Genomic DNA, 17001 nt, shown 5'->3' with positions numbered 1-17001 from the left:
ATAAAGCAAAAGGTACATCGCCGACTAAAAAAAGGGAAAATTAACAATAGGGAATGAACAATCGTTTCTTTTGTGGTAAATTTTAATATGGAGTTTCCCATTCGAAATTGAAATGTCTAAACCTATGTAGATTTATTTAAAGGGGTCCTACTAAAATGCGCCCGGGAGCGCCCGGGTGAAGAAAAAGCGCCCGGGGGAAAGAAAAAGCGCCCGGAGAAGAAAATATAGCGCCCGAGGAACAGAAAAAGCGCCCGGGGAAAATATATTTATATTTTATTGGCATGAGACACCTTTGATTTTTTTTTTATTTTAGACAAGTTATTTGCCAATTCAGATAATACGTTTGTAATAAAGCACAAAAACAAGTATGAATATTTCAATTTTAACAATAATATATGAATACTATTTCGAAAGACTGATAATAATGGATCACAGTTTATGCGGAAGATTTATAACATGTAAGACATCAAAAGACATGTTTTTCAAAAACGATATGTACCGTAGTTAAAACAAGGGGGGTAAAAAGCAGATGTTTTGTTTAAATTTAAGTCTAAGTATTAAAACCCTGATGACCATAGCCATTGAAACAGTTTTAGTTTTATAAAAAGATATAATAAATCTATCTCAGCATCTGTATAAAAAAGTGTTCACCATGCCGTTGCGAAAATATTAGACCTCAGGCACCGATTATTTTTAGTAACAAAATATACATTTTGATCGAGGACAATGTCTTTCATGATTCTTCTATATACTCTTATTTATATTTATTTATTTACTTCAATATACAATTTTGAAATCTAAAATGTAAAAGTACAACAACACTTTAGATGTAGCATCGTACATATCCCCATTTATATTAAGGACAAAACAAGCAATGATTAGTTATTTTTTAAGGAAAAAAAATATTGTTATAAAATATTATTATTTTCTTCTCCCGGGCGCTAATTTTCTTCTCCGGGCGCTAATTTTCCTTCTCCGGGCGCTTTTTCTTTTCCCCGGGCGTTTTTTCTTTTCCCGGGCGCTCCCGGGCGCTTTTTAGTAGGACCGATTTAAAATAAAGTTCATTTGGGTAAATTTCGGTTGTACATTAGAGAACTCATGATTATTTAACGAAACAATATATCATCAAGATAACGGTAGGTATTGTTGAATATATCAACCAAATGTAACAATGACGTGTCTTTACTGAGATTGGACATAAACTGTGATTTATAGCAATACAGGAATAGATCTGAAATTAAAGGGACACAATACTGATACCTACTACAAAATGTACCTGTCGACACATTTTATCTCCGAAACGTACATATATGTTGGTCAGGGGGAAATTTAAGCTTCAATCAAATCTTCACATTTCCATTATGTGTATCTAGCACACAGAAAAAGGCTTTCAACAAGTTATATAATAGTTATATAATAAATTTGCAATGCGATTTTAATCAGTAGACCATTTAATTAAATATCGGAAAACTTTTTCTTGATAAGATTGTGTCGGGAAGTGTAGCGTATAGAGTATAGAGTAGACAATTCATAATTGTCAACAGAATTAAAAGAACCATCAAAAGTATATATTTTATCAGAGACATATATAATACATGTATTATAGATCATTGTATATATGTCTTTGATTTTCAAGTACATCGAACACCTCTAAAAAAATTAACACTACAAAATAAAAACCATTATTTTCATAATCTGTGTTACAAAAGTAGATAACAAATCCTTTGATAGTAGTAAGAGGCAAATAACCGTAAAAAGCAAGCCCAATCTTTTGTTTCCTCAGACGAAATGTATCCAAAAAGAACTTTGAAATTTCCCACCCTGTAAGTACAGTAATCACGTGATACGATGGTTGTCAAAATGGCGGCTGGTCTGCCAAGATCTGGGCTGTTCGAAGTATATATTCGACAGCAATGGTGCAGAGTTTACGTTACTTTAAATGAGGATTCGTTGACTTTAACACTTGATGAAAATCCAGAGTTAGCAAATAGCACTCTTGGATCCTCAGATGCATCTAGCACACTTCCTAAAACGGACCAGTTACCAGACAGTCTCGCCGGCCAAAAACGACTTGTGCGAGTGGTTAAAGAGGAACAGAATGGCCTTGGAATCAGTATTAAAGGTGGCAAAGAGAATAAAATGCCAATTTTAATAAGTAAAATCTTCAAAGGAATGGCGGCAGACAAAACTGAAAAGCTTTATGTAGGAGATGCTATTTTGTCTGTAAATGGTGAAGATCTAAGGGAAGCAACTCATGATGATGCTGTAAAAGCATTGAAAAAGGCTAAAAAAGTTGTAGATATAGAAGGTAATCAAATTGTCATATTATAGTCTTATAATGCATCCAAGAGTCGCATATATTTATATAGAAATAGATTATTCAGGCTCAGATCTTTTTTGAGATGCATCCCACCATTGCCCACCCAGGGTGCTTCTAGTCATGCTAGTGGCGGATCTAGTCCAAATAATTATGAGTCTGGACTAGTGGCGGATCCAGAAATTTTCATATTAGGGTCCCACTGTGGCTGCCTGCTTTTGATTTCATCATTGAGTCATTATTAATAAATATACTGAAACGGACATGAATTAAAAAATTATTTGCCATTATCCTAATAGTTTCTGATATATCAATAAAATGTCATTCAAACTATAGTTTTAAAGAGATGCCAGCTAGTTTATCAAACTTGTAATCTGTCACTTCAAAATTGTTATAATCCAATTTATTTCATCACAGAAGTGTACAGAATGCAAACCAGGTTTATAAGAAATGGGGTCGATAGCAATCCAAAATTCTGAAACCATTATAAAACACTTCACATCAAATTGAAACTAAAAAAAGTCACAATTTTTTTCTCATTTGACATGACAATATCTATCTACTTTATGATAAACCTGTATTTATTTACGATTAGAAATGTGTGGTTAATTTATTGAGCAGTTCCTATAGTTTTTCAGTCTGAAGCTACCAAAGTCTATAAATTTCTTGAAGTCTCACAGACTGTCAGTCTTAAACATGTTAAAGAGATATTAAAAAAAAATCAAATATTATTTTATCTTGGTAGTCACATAGTACATGTAGTATTCTACGTTATACATGTTATATAGGAACAAATTAAAGTAAAGTATTTGCTTCAGTTTATTTATCACGAATCATAACTAATGCACCTTTAAGCATGCATATGTTAAGTGCTGTTTAATCAATTGTAACATCACTTTGTCTGTTAAGCAAAGGAACAATATATAATATATATACAAATGTATCAAATACATACATGTACATACATGTACATGTATTCATGTAAGATTTAAAACGGATTAGTTAGACATTATATTAATGGATTGCTATTTTAGTGATGTTTTGATGTTTGTTTAGAGTTTTGTGTAATGTCATCTATTTCCCCACTTGACATTTAATTTCATATAAATATTTCCACGTTAAAAATGCATTTCTATATACATCATTTGTACATTTGAACAATTATGTACCATTTACCATGGTTACATTTACAACTCGTAAGACATACTTAAAATATTTGTATAAAGCAGGGCTTCCAAAAAACATTTGAGCCAGCCGGACATTTTATATCTGATCCTGATTTTAATCTCTTAAGACTTAGTCACAAAAGGCAATTATGGTAATCAGATGGCCATTCCAATGATAAGGACATTAGATTAAAAAATGATTTTAAACTTTACTTTGATATGAATTTGATGTTTGGATGTAAACTGTTAAATTGGCAGTGCATCATTCAAAGTGTGCACATCAGCGTGCTCATATCTGCCATAGACTCTTTATTTGTGCAAAATGACATGTCAAAAACTTTAATTTCGTTTTTAAAATCACGTTTTTCTAAAATTGGATGTTGACTTGACAATGGTAAAACATGGACCATAAACGGATACGTAAAATTCATGTACGTTTACAAAGCATGACTGAGTGAAGAAGCTCTTTCCACGTTATTTCTTCAACAAAATACTTGAAATGAACGTTTAGATACAGGTATCAATGATAATTTTAGCATTTTGAAGAAATAAAGGATGCATAATTAAATTTCCCACCTTTGCACATGCGCACACGTGTTCTAGTTCATTCAACGTAGTTCTGACGATTTTTCATTTAAACCTTTTAAAATTTTTCATCAAATCATGTACATGATGTAGATAAACTAATTTCTCATAATTTTAATCTTTTGGACTAAATCAATGAGCTACAAACCGCTGAAATGTAAGAAAATAATTGTGAATAGACCGATCAATTTATACGATGTCCGCAGTGGCGGATGCAGGAATTTTCGAAAGGGGGGGTGCTAGCCCAGGGCAAAGGGGGGGTGCAGGGGGGGTGCAAACATATGTCCCGATTCAAATGCATTGATCGGCCAAAATAAAGGGGGGGTGCGGACCCCCGGAACCCCCCCTCTGGATCCGCCACTGGTCCGGTACTGAAGTGAACATAGTTTACCTGTCACCTGAACAGGTAGATATCACCTGTCCAACAACTAATTAGCCTTGATTAAAATTAGAAAGTATTGAAGTAGGGCTTGTTTTGATAGTAATTAATCATCATGTCACATTTATGACCGGAAATGTGTGGATGTTAAAGGCAAAAGGTTGGGTCAAAAAGATCGTGAATTATGTTAAAATTACCGAAAAAGCCTTGAAAACTAAAATGTATATGACCGTTTCATGCTTTGCCCTGCCGGACTTTTACCGGACATTATACAAATGTCCGGAATATATGACCGTTTTGGAAGCCCTGGTATAAACATGATAAAGATTGCCTAATAACAGGAAGAAGCAACCTACATGTACATGTATGTTACACAGAATTAAATACTGCATCGTCCAGTTTGGTGTTCATTTAAATTGTAATCACAAATTGATAAGATACTGTCAGACAGTTGTATTGTAGGCTCTTCATACATGTAGATGATTTAACTGCTTTTAAAAGATACAACACAAGTACATGTATAATGTTTGTGTCAATGGTTTTGCTATTAGTTACATGTACATTTGTAATCATGAGAATGTTACTGTTTCAATGGTAATTTCTACCATGCTTTAACATGTTTAAAAATATTACATTTCTTTCAAAAGTGTAGATGAAAATACAAGTAGGCAGATGTACATGTATACATGCATGGTTAAGGCAGACTTGCTCTTATCTTCATAAATGTTCACTTGTCAGACATTTGTCAGAGCTCAGACATAAATAAGTCTGCTATTGACTTGTAGAGGCCTAAATGTGTATGTTTCATGCATGCATGTCAAATGAGTTCCCTCCTTTTATTTCAAAACAAAATATGACTTCATCAAGTCAATGTTAAAAGCAAAAAATATTTGACTTGTATCAAAATGTTGCTACATGTACATGTATCAATGGTTTCTCAAATTAAAATTACCAAAATTGGTTAACTTCAAGACCATGTACACATACATCATTTGTACATGTATAAAAAAAAAGGCCAAGCATCTACAAGAAACTGAGACAACACTGAACAGTGTTAGATATAGGCAATGCTTTGCCTTCTGATAAATAATATCAGTTTAATTCTGTAAAACAGAGACAATTTTCACTCATTTTCTGATACTGTGAGAATTTGACCTGTTTAGTTCTTCATTTTTTCATAGTACTTTATAGTAGAACTTTCTGACAAATTAAAATGTACATGCACATGCATGCATAACATGTTCATACAGACCTGTACATACATGTACTATTATTGTGTGGGTGTTTGTTAAGTCTAAAATGTTTTTTCCTCTGTTTCAGTGAAGTATATAAGAGAAGTTAGTCCATATTTTAGAAAGACCTCAGCATTGAATGACTTAGGTTGGGGCGGTCAAGAAGCTCAGAGAGATGCTGCCCGGGCAAACTGGAATGAATCCAAGACAATCCCATTAAAATTATGTTATTTATGTAGAAATCTTAGTATGTCAGATCCTGAAAGAAAAACTTTAGAACTCAATTCCCCTGATGGGAAAAGTTCCTGTGTATTAAGGTTTCCTGATCCTGGAACAGCCTCAGAATGGTTCAATCTCATTCATGCTAATGTGGCTATTTTGATGAGACAATGTATAGAGGAAGCTAACCACATAATGAGTTCAGCTCCTAATTCAGGGGAGATCAAACACATTGGATGGTTATCTGAGCAGGTGAGTTCACAACTATGACTACAGTTTTCAACAGTCATTTAAAGGATTATCATATATAGTTAAAAATAATTTTTTTTTCATCTTAATTTCATGCCCATTGTTTCAGGTGTTAAAAAAAAGATTTGACTTGTAGGTTAAACACAAATCCAGCAATAATCATGATGTTAGGGAAAACCAACAATAAATTTTGCATGGCCTTAAAATTAACTGTGCATACAAGATGTTTTATAGTTAAAACTCCTAATGACTAGTCAGGGAATCAAAATTTACTGTTAATTGCTTCAGGCTTGTGAGTTATAACATGCATTTATATGTACATGTATTTATAAACATTCATCATGACACACATTTTGTGACCGATTTAACATGTTTAATAAAAGATCTTGGGTTTTTCATTCAGTTCTTCAATTAAAGCAGTAGATATAATTAGCTCATGTTGTACATTGTTGCATGATAGGAGCCTCATTTGGCCACTAAAATTGCAAAAATACTTGAATTACTTAATATTAAATAAAAATATGTGGTCTATCAAGTCTTTATATAAAGTTCTGTTGATTTCATTAGTATATGAACCAGTAAAAAATCTGGACATTTTAGAGCCGATCATGGTGATGCCATAAGTGTTGAAATTGATATATATTTAACCTGTAATGGTCATATTACACATTGCTTTTGGACAAAATAAACATGACTATTATTAAACAAAAGCCGTGCCAAAAAAGACATTTTACACACATTCAACATCAAATTTTCACATGTCATGCATGTATATCTTTTACTTATTTACAGATATAGAGGAAACCTAATTTACAGCATGTCATTTTAAATGAATTTACGTTTTTATCATCCTTTACTTTTTAGTTATCGAATGAGCAAGGTACCCCCACCTGGAAACCAGTATTCCTAGCTGTAACAGATAAAGATTTAATGATGTATGACACAGCCCCTTGGAGTAAAGAGGAATGGGCCACACCATTTCAAAGTCATCCATTACTGGCTACAAGGTTTGCAACTACATGTATTTCTATTTTGATAAAAAAAAACCTTGCGTACAGGAAGTAATACATATGTAGTTTTGCATATATATGTAGTCTGTATGAAAATGGAAGGGGTATGTTTACAGCTTGTAATAATTTTTTACCCTGAAATTAAAAAAAAATAATTTCAGTCTTCGAACCTTTCAAAATATGTAATTTTATAGATAATGAAAAGGATGTCAACTGAACTCTGTAGTGCAGGATGGTCAGTATGATTGATGGTGACATGTTTGACCTTAAATGGTCAGTTATTTTTCATACATTTTGGGATGTTAAAATATAAAATGATAATGACATGAATGCATGATCTCGAAATGAGACTATTTTGTCAATTTTAACAGGTTTTCCTTCATTGTCCTTTAAACACTTGAAAAATGCAAGAAGTTTCATGCCCTTATCATGCTTATGCACATGATGCATATTTGAAAGACAACATTCCAAACTATAAACACTGATGATATGTAACCATGGTAACAGACTACTGTGGATTTATTGTTATTTGTGGAAAACTAATTTTAGATGAACCACAAATTAAAATTTAAAACATAGTAAAAATTTCATATATATGCTTGTATGAAGTCAAAATCACAAAATCAAATATCAACGAACAGACAATTTATGTTTTCCTCAATCTACGAAAAATTGTAACCAACAAAACTAAATGAATCAACAGTTATCATGGTAATTAATGTTTTATTAAGATGTTACTCCATGTTAGTTGACTTATAACACTTTTGATTTCAAAATCAAGGGATCAAATAAACTACCTTATCATATACGTATACCTTCATCGCTATTTGTAGAGGCAGGGGAAAAATGTTCAGAATATTGCTATAACCATGTTAGGGACGACATCAAAAGTTCAATGTAGGATAAAAAACTTAATTCACATAGTTTTTTCACTGACCCCCTCATTCCCCTCTTAACTTAATTTGGGAAAAATTGATTTACCAATAGGGATATATGTAAAAATCGATTTTAGATATACAAAACTTGCAGAATTTTACCCCCCCCCCCCCCCCAAACTATTTGATTTAAGTTTTTTATCCTACATCGATCTTTTGATGTCGTCCCTTAACGATTGATATTGAATTCAAAATATTTGAAATATTTGTTTAATCTTAAAGGTTTACTAGTACTGCACATGTAAATCTGATTTATGTATGAATAAAAAAAGAGCTGGGTATACCTCAATGAGACACCAACCTAACTACACTTACTTACAAAATGACTTAAAATCTAATGACACTGCATGTCAAGATATGATTACTTAGAAAATAAAACAGGAATTTGAGGCTTATTTATAAGCATTTGATATTGATTTATATGAATTCAAATCAATTTCAGACTAATTCATTCTGGTCAGAGAACTAACCCAATGACCGGTGGTGATTTAGTGACATTTGGAACGAGATGTGGGACCAGAAATGGTGTAGAAATGCATGTATTTAGGGTAGAAACACAACGAGACCTGGCATACTGGTCCAGAGCATTAGTCCAAGGTTCACATGGAGCTGCAGTATTGATTAAAGAAGTTAGTTGTGGTAAGATATTTATATATAGAAAAAGGAAGATGTGGTATGAGAATATGAGTTCCTATGTTTCTTTGTTGATTGTTTATACTTAGGTGACAATCAGTAAACTACAGCTTCAAGATACAACAGTTAATAAGCTGCCATATTTTCACATCATAACAGACGGAGAGAATTTTTTTTTGACGATTATACGAAATGGATGTACTTAAAATGATAAAATCGTGCCCAGAAGACTTAGTTGATGATATATACATGCATTACAGTATTTTTCACCAGTCACTGGTTTCATATGATTTTAAATTTTTATGCCCCACCTACAATAGTAGACAGGCATTATGTTTTCTGGTCTGTGCGTCCATCTGTTTGTTGCTCTGTTCGTCTGTCCGTGCGTCCTTCCGTGAGTCCGTCTGTCCCGCTTTAGGTTAAAGTTTTTGGTCAAGGTAGTTTTTGATGAAGCTGAAGTCTAATCAACTTGAAACTTAGTACACTTGCTGCTTATGATATGACCTTTCTAATTTTAAAGCCAAATTAGGCTTTTGACTCCAATTTCAGGGTCCACTGAACATAGAAAATGAAAGTGGGAGTTTCAGGTTAAAGTTTTTGATCAAGGTAGTTTTTGATGAAGTTGAAATCCAATCAACTTGAAACTTAGTACACATGTTCCCTATGATATGATCTTTCTAATTTTAATGCCAAATTAATTTTTTTACCCAATTTCACAGTCCATTGAACATAGAAAATGATAGTGCGAGTGGGGCATCCGTGTACTTTGGACACACTCTTCTTACTGTATAAAATAAACTTGAATAACTATTTAAGTCAATGATGCTTACTATAGTTGACAGATTTACATATTCTGTAGAAAATTAAGTTTTTTATCTATGTTTTATTGCATTAATAAGAGGTACAGCATTCAAGTTTAAGTCTTCTGATGTTTCACACTTCTAATGGTGCACTGTTGATAAACAAAATTTAAAATATACGTCCTCAAGTTATAACCTGTATAACATCATTTTACAGAATTGATATCTAAAGTACATTGTATGAAGTAATTGTTTTTATATCCATCTAGTACATTTAATTTTTTGCCTTGTTTTTCAAAGTTAAAAAGATTGAAAACAGGAATGCAAAAATGTTCAGCTGGCTAGACTGGACTTGTCCTTTCATTATTATTTTTGTTCGAGTATTTTCAATAAAACCTATAAAAATGGCTGTCAGAGTAGAGTTAAGACTGAATCTTGTTTTATTTTTGTGCGTGTGTTTTTGAGTTTGTTCATGGCACATGTGGCATAATCAAGAGTCCAGACTAAATCTGATATTATTATTTGTGTGTTTGTATTTTTCAGTATGTACTTGGCAGAACCAAGAAGCCAGACTAAATCTACACTATGAAAATGGTTTTACCTTATACCATGCAAATGATGATAAAATGTTCTGGTCTTTTCCGTATGAAAAGTTACGAATGTCAGGAGATGACGGGAACAGGTTGATGTGGTTAGATTTTGGAACAGATGGAGAACATGTAAGTATTTTATCTACAATTTTTTGAAGACCACTAAGATTTGAAAGGGTACATTAATAATATAATTTCTCTTAAACTAATTGGCTATTAAAATCCGGTCTAGGTATTGAGGCTTGTTGTTTAAATGCTTCCATTTTGTATGTCCATTTATGGATGTTAAATAAGTGGAGATTGTATGAATAATACACAGATATGAAACATATAGATATCCAAATTATCAACAGAACAAAACATGTTAATATAAAAATAAGGAGATGTGGTATGATTGCCAATAAGAACACTATCCACCTAGGTTTAGAAGAAGTGGATGTAAGCAACTATAGGCAACAAAACAGCCTTCAACAATGAGAAAAACCTATACCACATAGTAGGCTATAAAATGCTCAAAAATGAAAAATATGAAATGAGAAAATTGAGAAAATGAATGGTCTAATTTATAACAAAACAGATTACGAAAAACAACTATAACAGACACAAACCAACTACACTGATTACCCGTCACACTCTATAACTTATAAACTTCAGCATGTCAGTGAAAGTCTATTTAGGAATATACTGTTCTATAGATATTGGTCCTTATATAATTACAATTGTTTATGTTGGTGTAATGCTATTGACTGCTAAAGGTAAAGTCTACAAAATTGATCGTGATTCTGCAATTTTTTAGGCAAGTCTAAAAGACATTTGCTGAAAGATGGTCTTTATATGTGTTTGAAATAATTACTGTAAATTCAGAAATTGTTGCGTGCATTTATCATGTTTATTATTGCGATTTTGTAACTTTAAACTTAAATGTGATTTTAATTATAACGATTTTTGAGAAAAGTCATGTTTAATTCATACGAAATATTTCAAAATGCGAGTTTTAATTATTGCGTTTACAACTCTGTAGCATTTTTCGAATAATAAAAACCTCGCAATAATTTCTGAATTTACAGTAAAGGAAAGTTTGACCTCTGAAATTGAAAGACATTTTAAATAAAAAATAAATTTACAGTCCGTGTTGTTTATTAAAGGTCTTATTTTGGTGATTAACATGATAGACATGATAATAAATCCTAATGTTAAATTTAACCTAATTGTGTTTCAGGAACTGGATCTGCAGACCTGTCCAAAACCTATTGTGTTTGTTCTACATACATTTTTGTCATCTAAGGTTAACCGACTTGGATTGGTAGCATGAAAAAAACTGGAGGAAATATCTGAATACAGAAAGGAAATTTATTTAGATATTTTGAAGACAAATTTTTAATTTTAGAAAGGAAAAAGCTTTAAAAAGGAATGTGTACAAATTGCATGATGGTGTACAGTTTCTAAACAGATGTAATTAGATGCTATAGGGGACTCATCGTGATGCAGATAAAAGGTCAACAGTAATGTAACATCATGCAGCAATATATATTTTGTATTACAAATGTATTAACCATTTTCTCTTTCAAAAGCTATTTATATATTTAAGAAATATATATTTTGTAACAGTAATGTTTAGGATTGCACACTGACAGAAAAAGTAGACTAAAAATAAGGAAAATAGATTTTTGACTTAGTATATAATATAATACACAAGGAATTAGAATTTTTTCTAGAATCAAAATTAAAGTGTTGCACTTGGGTTTATCATAAAAGAAACCCACTGTGGTCAGGTGGTATATTATATTCAAAATAAAAATAATGGGAGATAATCCAAATTAAGCTTAGAAAATTCATCTAGCCTTCATTCTTTGCATTTGTTCCTGAACTTGTTTACCAGTTTTGGGTTATCTTATAAGTTATGGTAACAAATTTGAAATATAAAAAAAATAATTCCAGATTTAAAATTGGCCTGAAAGTGTTTAATGACTCATTAACAATATTTCATGTTTTTTTAACATGTTTAAGAAACTATACTTTTTTTTAGATTAATTTTTATCAACTTGGATAATTAAATGATATCCTTTTACTCTATATAGTCTACGTAATAATATTAGATATTGATTACTTTTATGTATCATTTACTGAAAAAGGCTATATATGTATGAACTGCAAATGCTTGTTTGAAGTCATTTTCTACAAATTTGTTTTTTTAAAAACACATTTATGAATCCATGTGTTTTGAAAGATTAGATTTGTTATATTTAACATTTATTATTTCTTGCCATATAATGATCCATTTATAAAATTATTTAGGTCTCCAATGCTATTTATAGATATTTTATTTATATTTGTTATAGTTATTTTAGTTTTCTATTTTTTATGTTTTATGTTATTTTATGTAGATATTAAGCATTTACATAAGGTTGTATATATAATTATATTTATTTCATATTGATACTAGAGCCTATAGTATTCCCTTTTTAATATTATTTGGGATAGGGGGGAGGCAGATGGGGTTGGAAATATACCTAATAGAGAAATGATCATTGGATTTTGAAACCAATACAGGAAAGACAACTTTGCATTTAAAAATTACATCTTGACGTTATTCAGAAAAAAACAACATTGAAATATTTTACTCCAACAGAAGTTGATCTGATCCCCACACCTAAAGTAAACCATATAAATTCTGAACTGCCATGACAAGTGTTTGAATTGTTTCACCTTGGTTTCTCAAGGCACTCTATAAGTATTTTGTATTTATATGAGAATATCACAAATTGTAGTTTAAAAAGGATAAAAATTTTTTTGTTATATTTTTATGAAAAAGCATTTTGGAAAAATATATTTTAGTCAAATATAAACACATTCTATTTATAGAAAATTCTAGTCATAATCTTTCAAAAATTTTCAAATTATATTTTGGTTATATAATGTTTTCATTATGTTTTGACAAAGGCTTGAAAGATTGTATTTGGAAGATTTTGTTTGACAGATTGTAATTCATAGAAAAGAGTGTTTAATTTATGTATGGACATTTTTTTTAGTTATTAAATTTATGTATGAATTAACTGAAAAAAGTGGTAAAAAGACTTGATTGGATTTTTTTAATATATGCTTTTTTTCAAAATTTTACTTTCTCCATATATTTGAATCCTCATCGTTTAAGAAATATTTCCTTGTTTAAGGGCCATTTAAAATACATTTGTGACTTTTAATAAATGTTTGTCAAGTGAATTGAAAGCTAAGAGTATTAAATCATTAATGTTTATATACTTTATAGTGAATGTTTTTCAATTTTTTGTCTAAATTTCCTCGGAAAAATTAATTAAGCAATGGTTAAGTAAAAATTATTATAAAATGTTAAAATGATATAAGGTGAAAGTTGATAGTTTTCATTCAGAAAAAAATGTAATTCACAACATGACTATATGATTTCATTGTAAATGTTTGGCCTCAAGTATAGTTGTATGAGAGTAGACACTTGAGTTTTATCTTTCTAGTGACAGAAATGGCATTGTATTATAGACTTTTGAAACATACAATTGATTACCGATTGTAGAATCATGTAGATAAGGATATCTATCATGTCTAGGTAGATTGTGTTTCTACTCATATATTTTGTAGTCATATTATAGTTTTTTTAATGTTAGAAATAATAATCATATTCAATGAAAGTTATCCTTTTTAATTAGTGTAAGAAATACATGAATAATTTTGTCATATTTTGTGAAATAATTAAATTTTATAAAGGTCGTCTGACCTGCATCTTTACATATGTGATTATATGTCTCTAACAATAAGTTAAAATGATTATTTTATGTTAATTCTACAGGTCATGTATAATAAGCTAATATTTGGTATGCTTTTGTATTATCCCTTTCCTCCATGGATTTTTTTTTTTAATATACTTAATTCGCATAGGATTTTTTTCAGTAAAAAAATATCATCTGGTTTAAAGTGTTAATGCGTTGTGAAAACGAATATTTCATCAATGAAATTCAAGTCAGATATTCTCATGAATGTCCTTGTTATATTGGATACAAATTTTTTTAAGTCTGATGCAGACATTTTGTAGTCAAAGCATTTCAAATAAGGTACTACACAGGTGTCAAAAGGCGTCATTATGGAGTAAAGGGGTTGGCGTCAAAAGGCGTCATTATGGAGGAAAGGGTTATATGTAATTTTTTAAAAGATCAGTTATATCCATTTACACAACATACCATAGATATAGATGTCTCAGATTATATATAGTTGGCTGTGGTCAGGACATGAATGCTAACAATTTCTATTTATGTAATTTTTACAATTCAGCCTCCTAAAAAAACATGTTTATATTATCAACAGACTGAAAACTGGTTTATTGCATTACACACTCTGACAGTAAAACAAAGAAACATATTTGCTAAGGTAAACAATGCTTGAAATAGGTATGTCATAATATGATAATAATAATTCTATTGAGGAAGATAGAAAATTGGTAAACCACAAATTTTTTTTTAACCAGGACTATTGATCTGCAATATTCCATGGATATAAGGTTATAAATTAGTGTTTTTGTGTGATTAAGTATCTTTCCACTGCATATTTAAATGTTGTCAATAATTTTATGTGATATCAAAGCTAGTCTGCTTTTAATGTTGATTGTAATTTAGGAAAGTTGCTTTAAATGGTTTAGTGTTTATTAATCTAGGTTTTGAAAGCATTATTCAGTATTGAATTTATAAACACGACAATCTGCTGGAAAGAAAAGAAAAATAATATGCAAGAACCTGTATATCCTCAATGCATGGTGCTACAAAAAATATAATAGACAACTTATATTCCAAACCTGTTGTCTAAGTCTCCTCCAATGACCCATAGTAATTGTTCTTCTGTTCAGGACATTGAACACCCATGCAAGTCATCTGTTATGATTGTAAGGTCAGATCTTTAAGATTGTGTACTCTGGTCTGTTTTGGATATTTGTAGTTGAGGTTTTACAGTACAATATCATATAGGTATATATATAAAAAATTTTTTTACAAAATTTATACTCACTGTTAAGTTTTCTGTCCATCTATAAGAGGAAGCATAAATAATGCTGATTTCCATGCTTAATAGTACAGTCATGTTAATGCAATCAAGCCTTAACTATAACCATTTATGTAAGTATGTAAATCATTTATATTTGATTTAGAACAAAATATAAGTAGACATTGTTCAAGAAGTAGTGAATGCAGAAAGAAGTTTATCGTGATACATATATATTTGAAACTATGCATGCCTTAGAAGAATATACATCTATATGAAAAAAAGGAATGTTTTAAGGAATAAAAAGTAAAAAATGTTGGGAAATATTATAAACATGATAAACTGTTTTTTTAACAAACAATGTCTTTGATTAGATTGGAATGAAATAAAAGTTTCAAAAGTGTTATATAGTTTTCCTTATCTGTTGTTGTTTAGAATAGTTTTCATTTTAGAGTTGAATGTTTTATAATTCTGCATTGTATAAGTGTAATTTGTATATGTGAGTATCCCTATGGACTCCAATTATTTTTTGGCTTGTTGAATATAAAATCCCTTGGTATTATAATTCATTTCAATTGAAAACCTTTAGATTTTGACCAATAATAAGTTTGTCAAACATCGACATCAAAGCATTTGAATACTTTCTGTTTTTAAAAATTTCGGACACACTTGATTAAATACATTCTTTCCAAAACTCTGATTTTGAGATCTCATAAATTTTGATTTGTGTACTAACCATACAAATGAAATATCTATGCATTTCGAGAAAGAACCTTTTGGTGTTATTTTTTTGGTTTAACATGTGAAAAAACTCTTATTTATATGTAATTTGTATTTTGTAACAAAAATATGCCTGAAAGAAGAATACATTAAGTTCTCTCATTAACATATTCGATGAGCATATTTTTTTCGCTGAGTTTCTACCACTCAATTTTCAATTTATAAAAAAACTGATTTAAGACTGTTACTACAATGATGGCAATTTCCTTTGTGTTAATCTTATAAGAGAAAAAATCTTAAAAATGTAGTGACAATTACAGCGTATATGGAATGGAATGCTAAGTAAGTGTAAACAAGATTTGTGAGTGTACTTGCATTCTCAGTTATATGAGAAATCTTTGATGTTGTAATCCCTATTTATATTGTTATTTTGCAGATTTCATATTTTGTAAAGAATATGATAATACCTAATATGATAAACTTTAAGAATTGAAAATGTGTTATTAGCTTTATGTTATAGTTTAACTTGGCTTAGCTTTATAAACAAAATCATTTTTAAGGAAGTTTATATTTTACAAAAGGAACAAGCAAATCCGAGAATAAAAAAAGAGCAGAACATATCAAAGAGTATTAATATAAAAGATGTGGTATGATTTTCAATGAGACAATAAAAAATAGAGAATGACAATAGAAAATGTGTCAAAGGTACAACAACCTGACCAAAGAGTAAAAAGAAGCAATGAAGGCCACCAATGGGTCTTCAACTCAGCGAAAAAATTCTACACTTGGAGAGGCTTTAAATGGCCCCTACACAAAAATATGTGAACAAGTTCAGTCAAAATAGACGTCATACTAAACTCCTAAACATATAAAAGAACTAAAATTAAAAAACAATATACATTACTAACAAAGGCCAGAGTCTCTTTACTTGAGATGTGCAAAAATACAATTAAACATGTTTCGTGATATCTCAACTGTGCCCCTATACATCAAGTCAATGTAGATTGAAAAAACACACAGCAATACATAAACTCATCATAGATACCAGGATAAAAATTTTGTATTTGCTCCAGATGCACATTTCATCTACAAAAGACTTATCAGTGATGCTGATGTACACAAAGGCCAAATAAAGTACGAAGTGGAAGAGCATTGAGGATAAAAAATTCCT

General features: G+C 30.5%; 1 protein-coding gene across 1 annotated transcript; it reads left to right on the top strand.

Moving 5' to 3' along the window:
• The first annotated feature begins 1831 nt into the window (after positions 1-1831).
• LOC143078802 (beta-1-syntrophin-like) lies at positions 1832-16326 on the top strand. The gene is made up of 6 exons (XM_076253780.1): positions 1832-2308; positions 5768-6150; positions 7012-7154; positions 8535-8731; positions 10069-10244; positions 11335-16326. The coding sequence occupies exons 1-6, from the start codon at positions 1849-1851 to the stop codon at positions 11425-11427; spliced, it is 1452 nt and encodes a 483-aa protein (XP_076109895.1). The 5' UTR covers positions 1832-1848; the 3' UTR covers positions 11428-16326.
• The last annotated feature ends 675 nt before the right edge of the window (positions 16327-17001 follow it).

Source organism: Mytilus galloprovincialis, chromosome 6 (assembly GCF_965363235.1).
Source record: "Mytilus galloprovincialis chromosome 6, xbMytGall1.hap1.1, whole genome shotgun sequence".
Classification (NCBI taxonomy): domain Eukaryota; kingdom Metazoa; phylum Mollusca; class Bivalvia; order Mytilida; family Mytilidae; genus Mytilus; species Mytilus galloprovincialis.
Note: the sequence above shows the minus strand (reverse complement) of the source record. Positions and strands in the feature narration are given on the sequence as shown.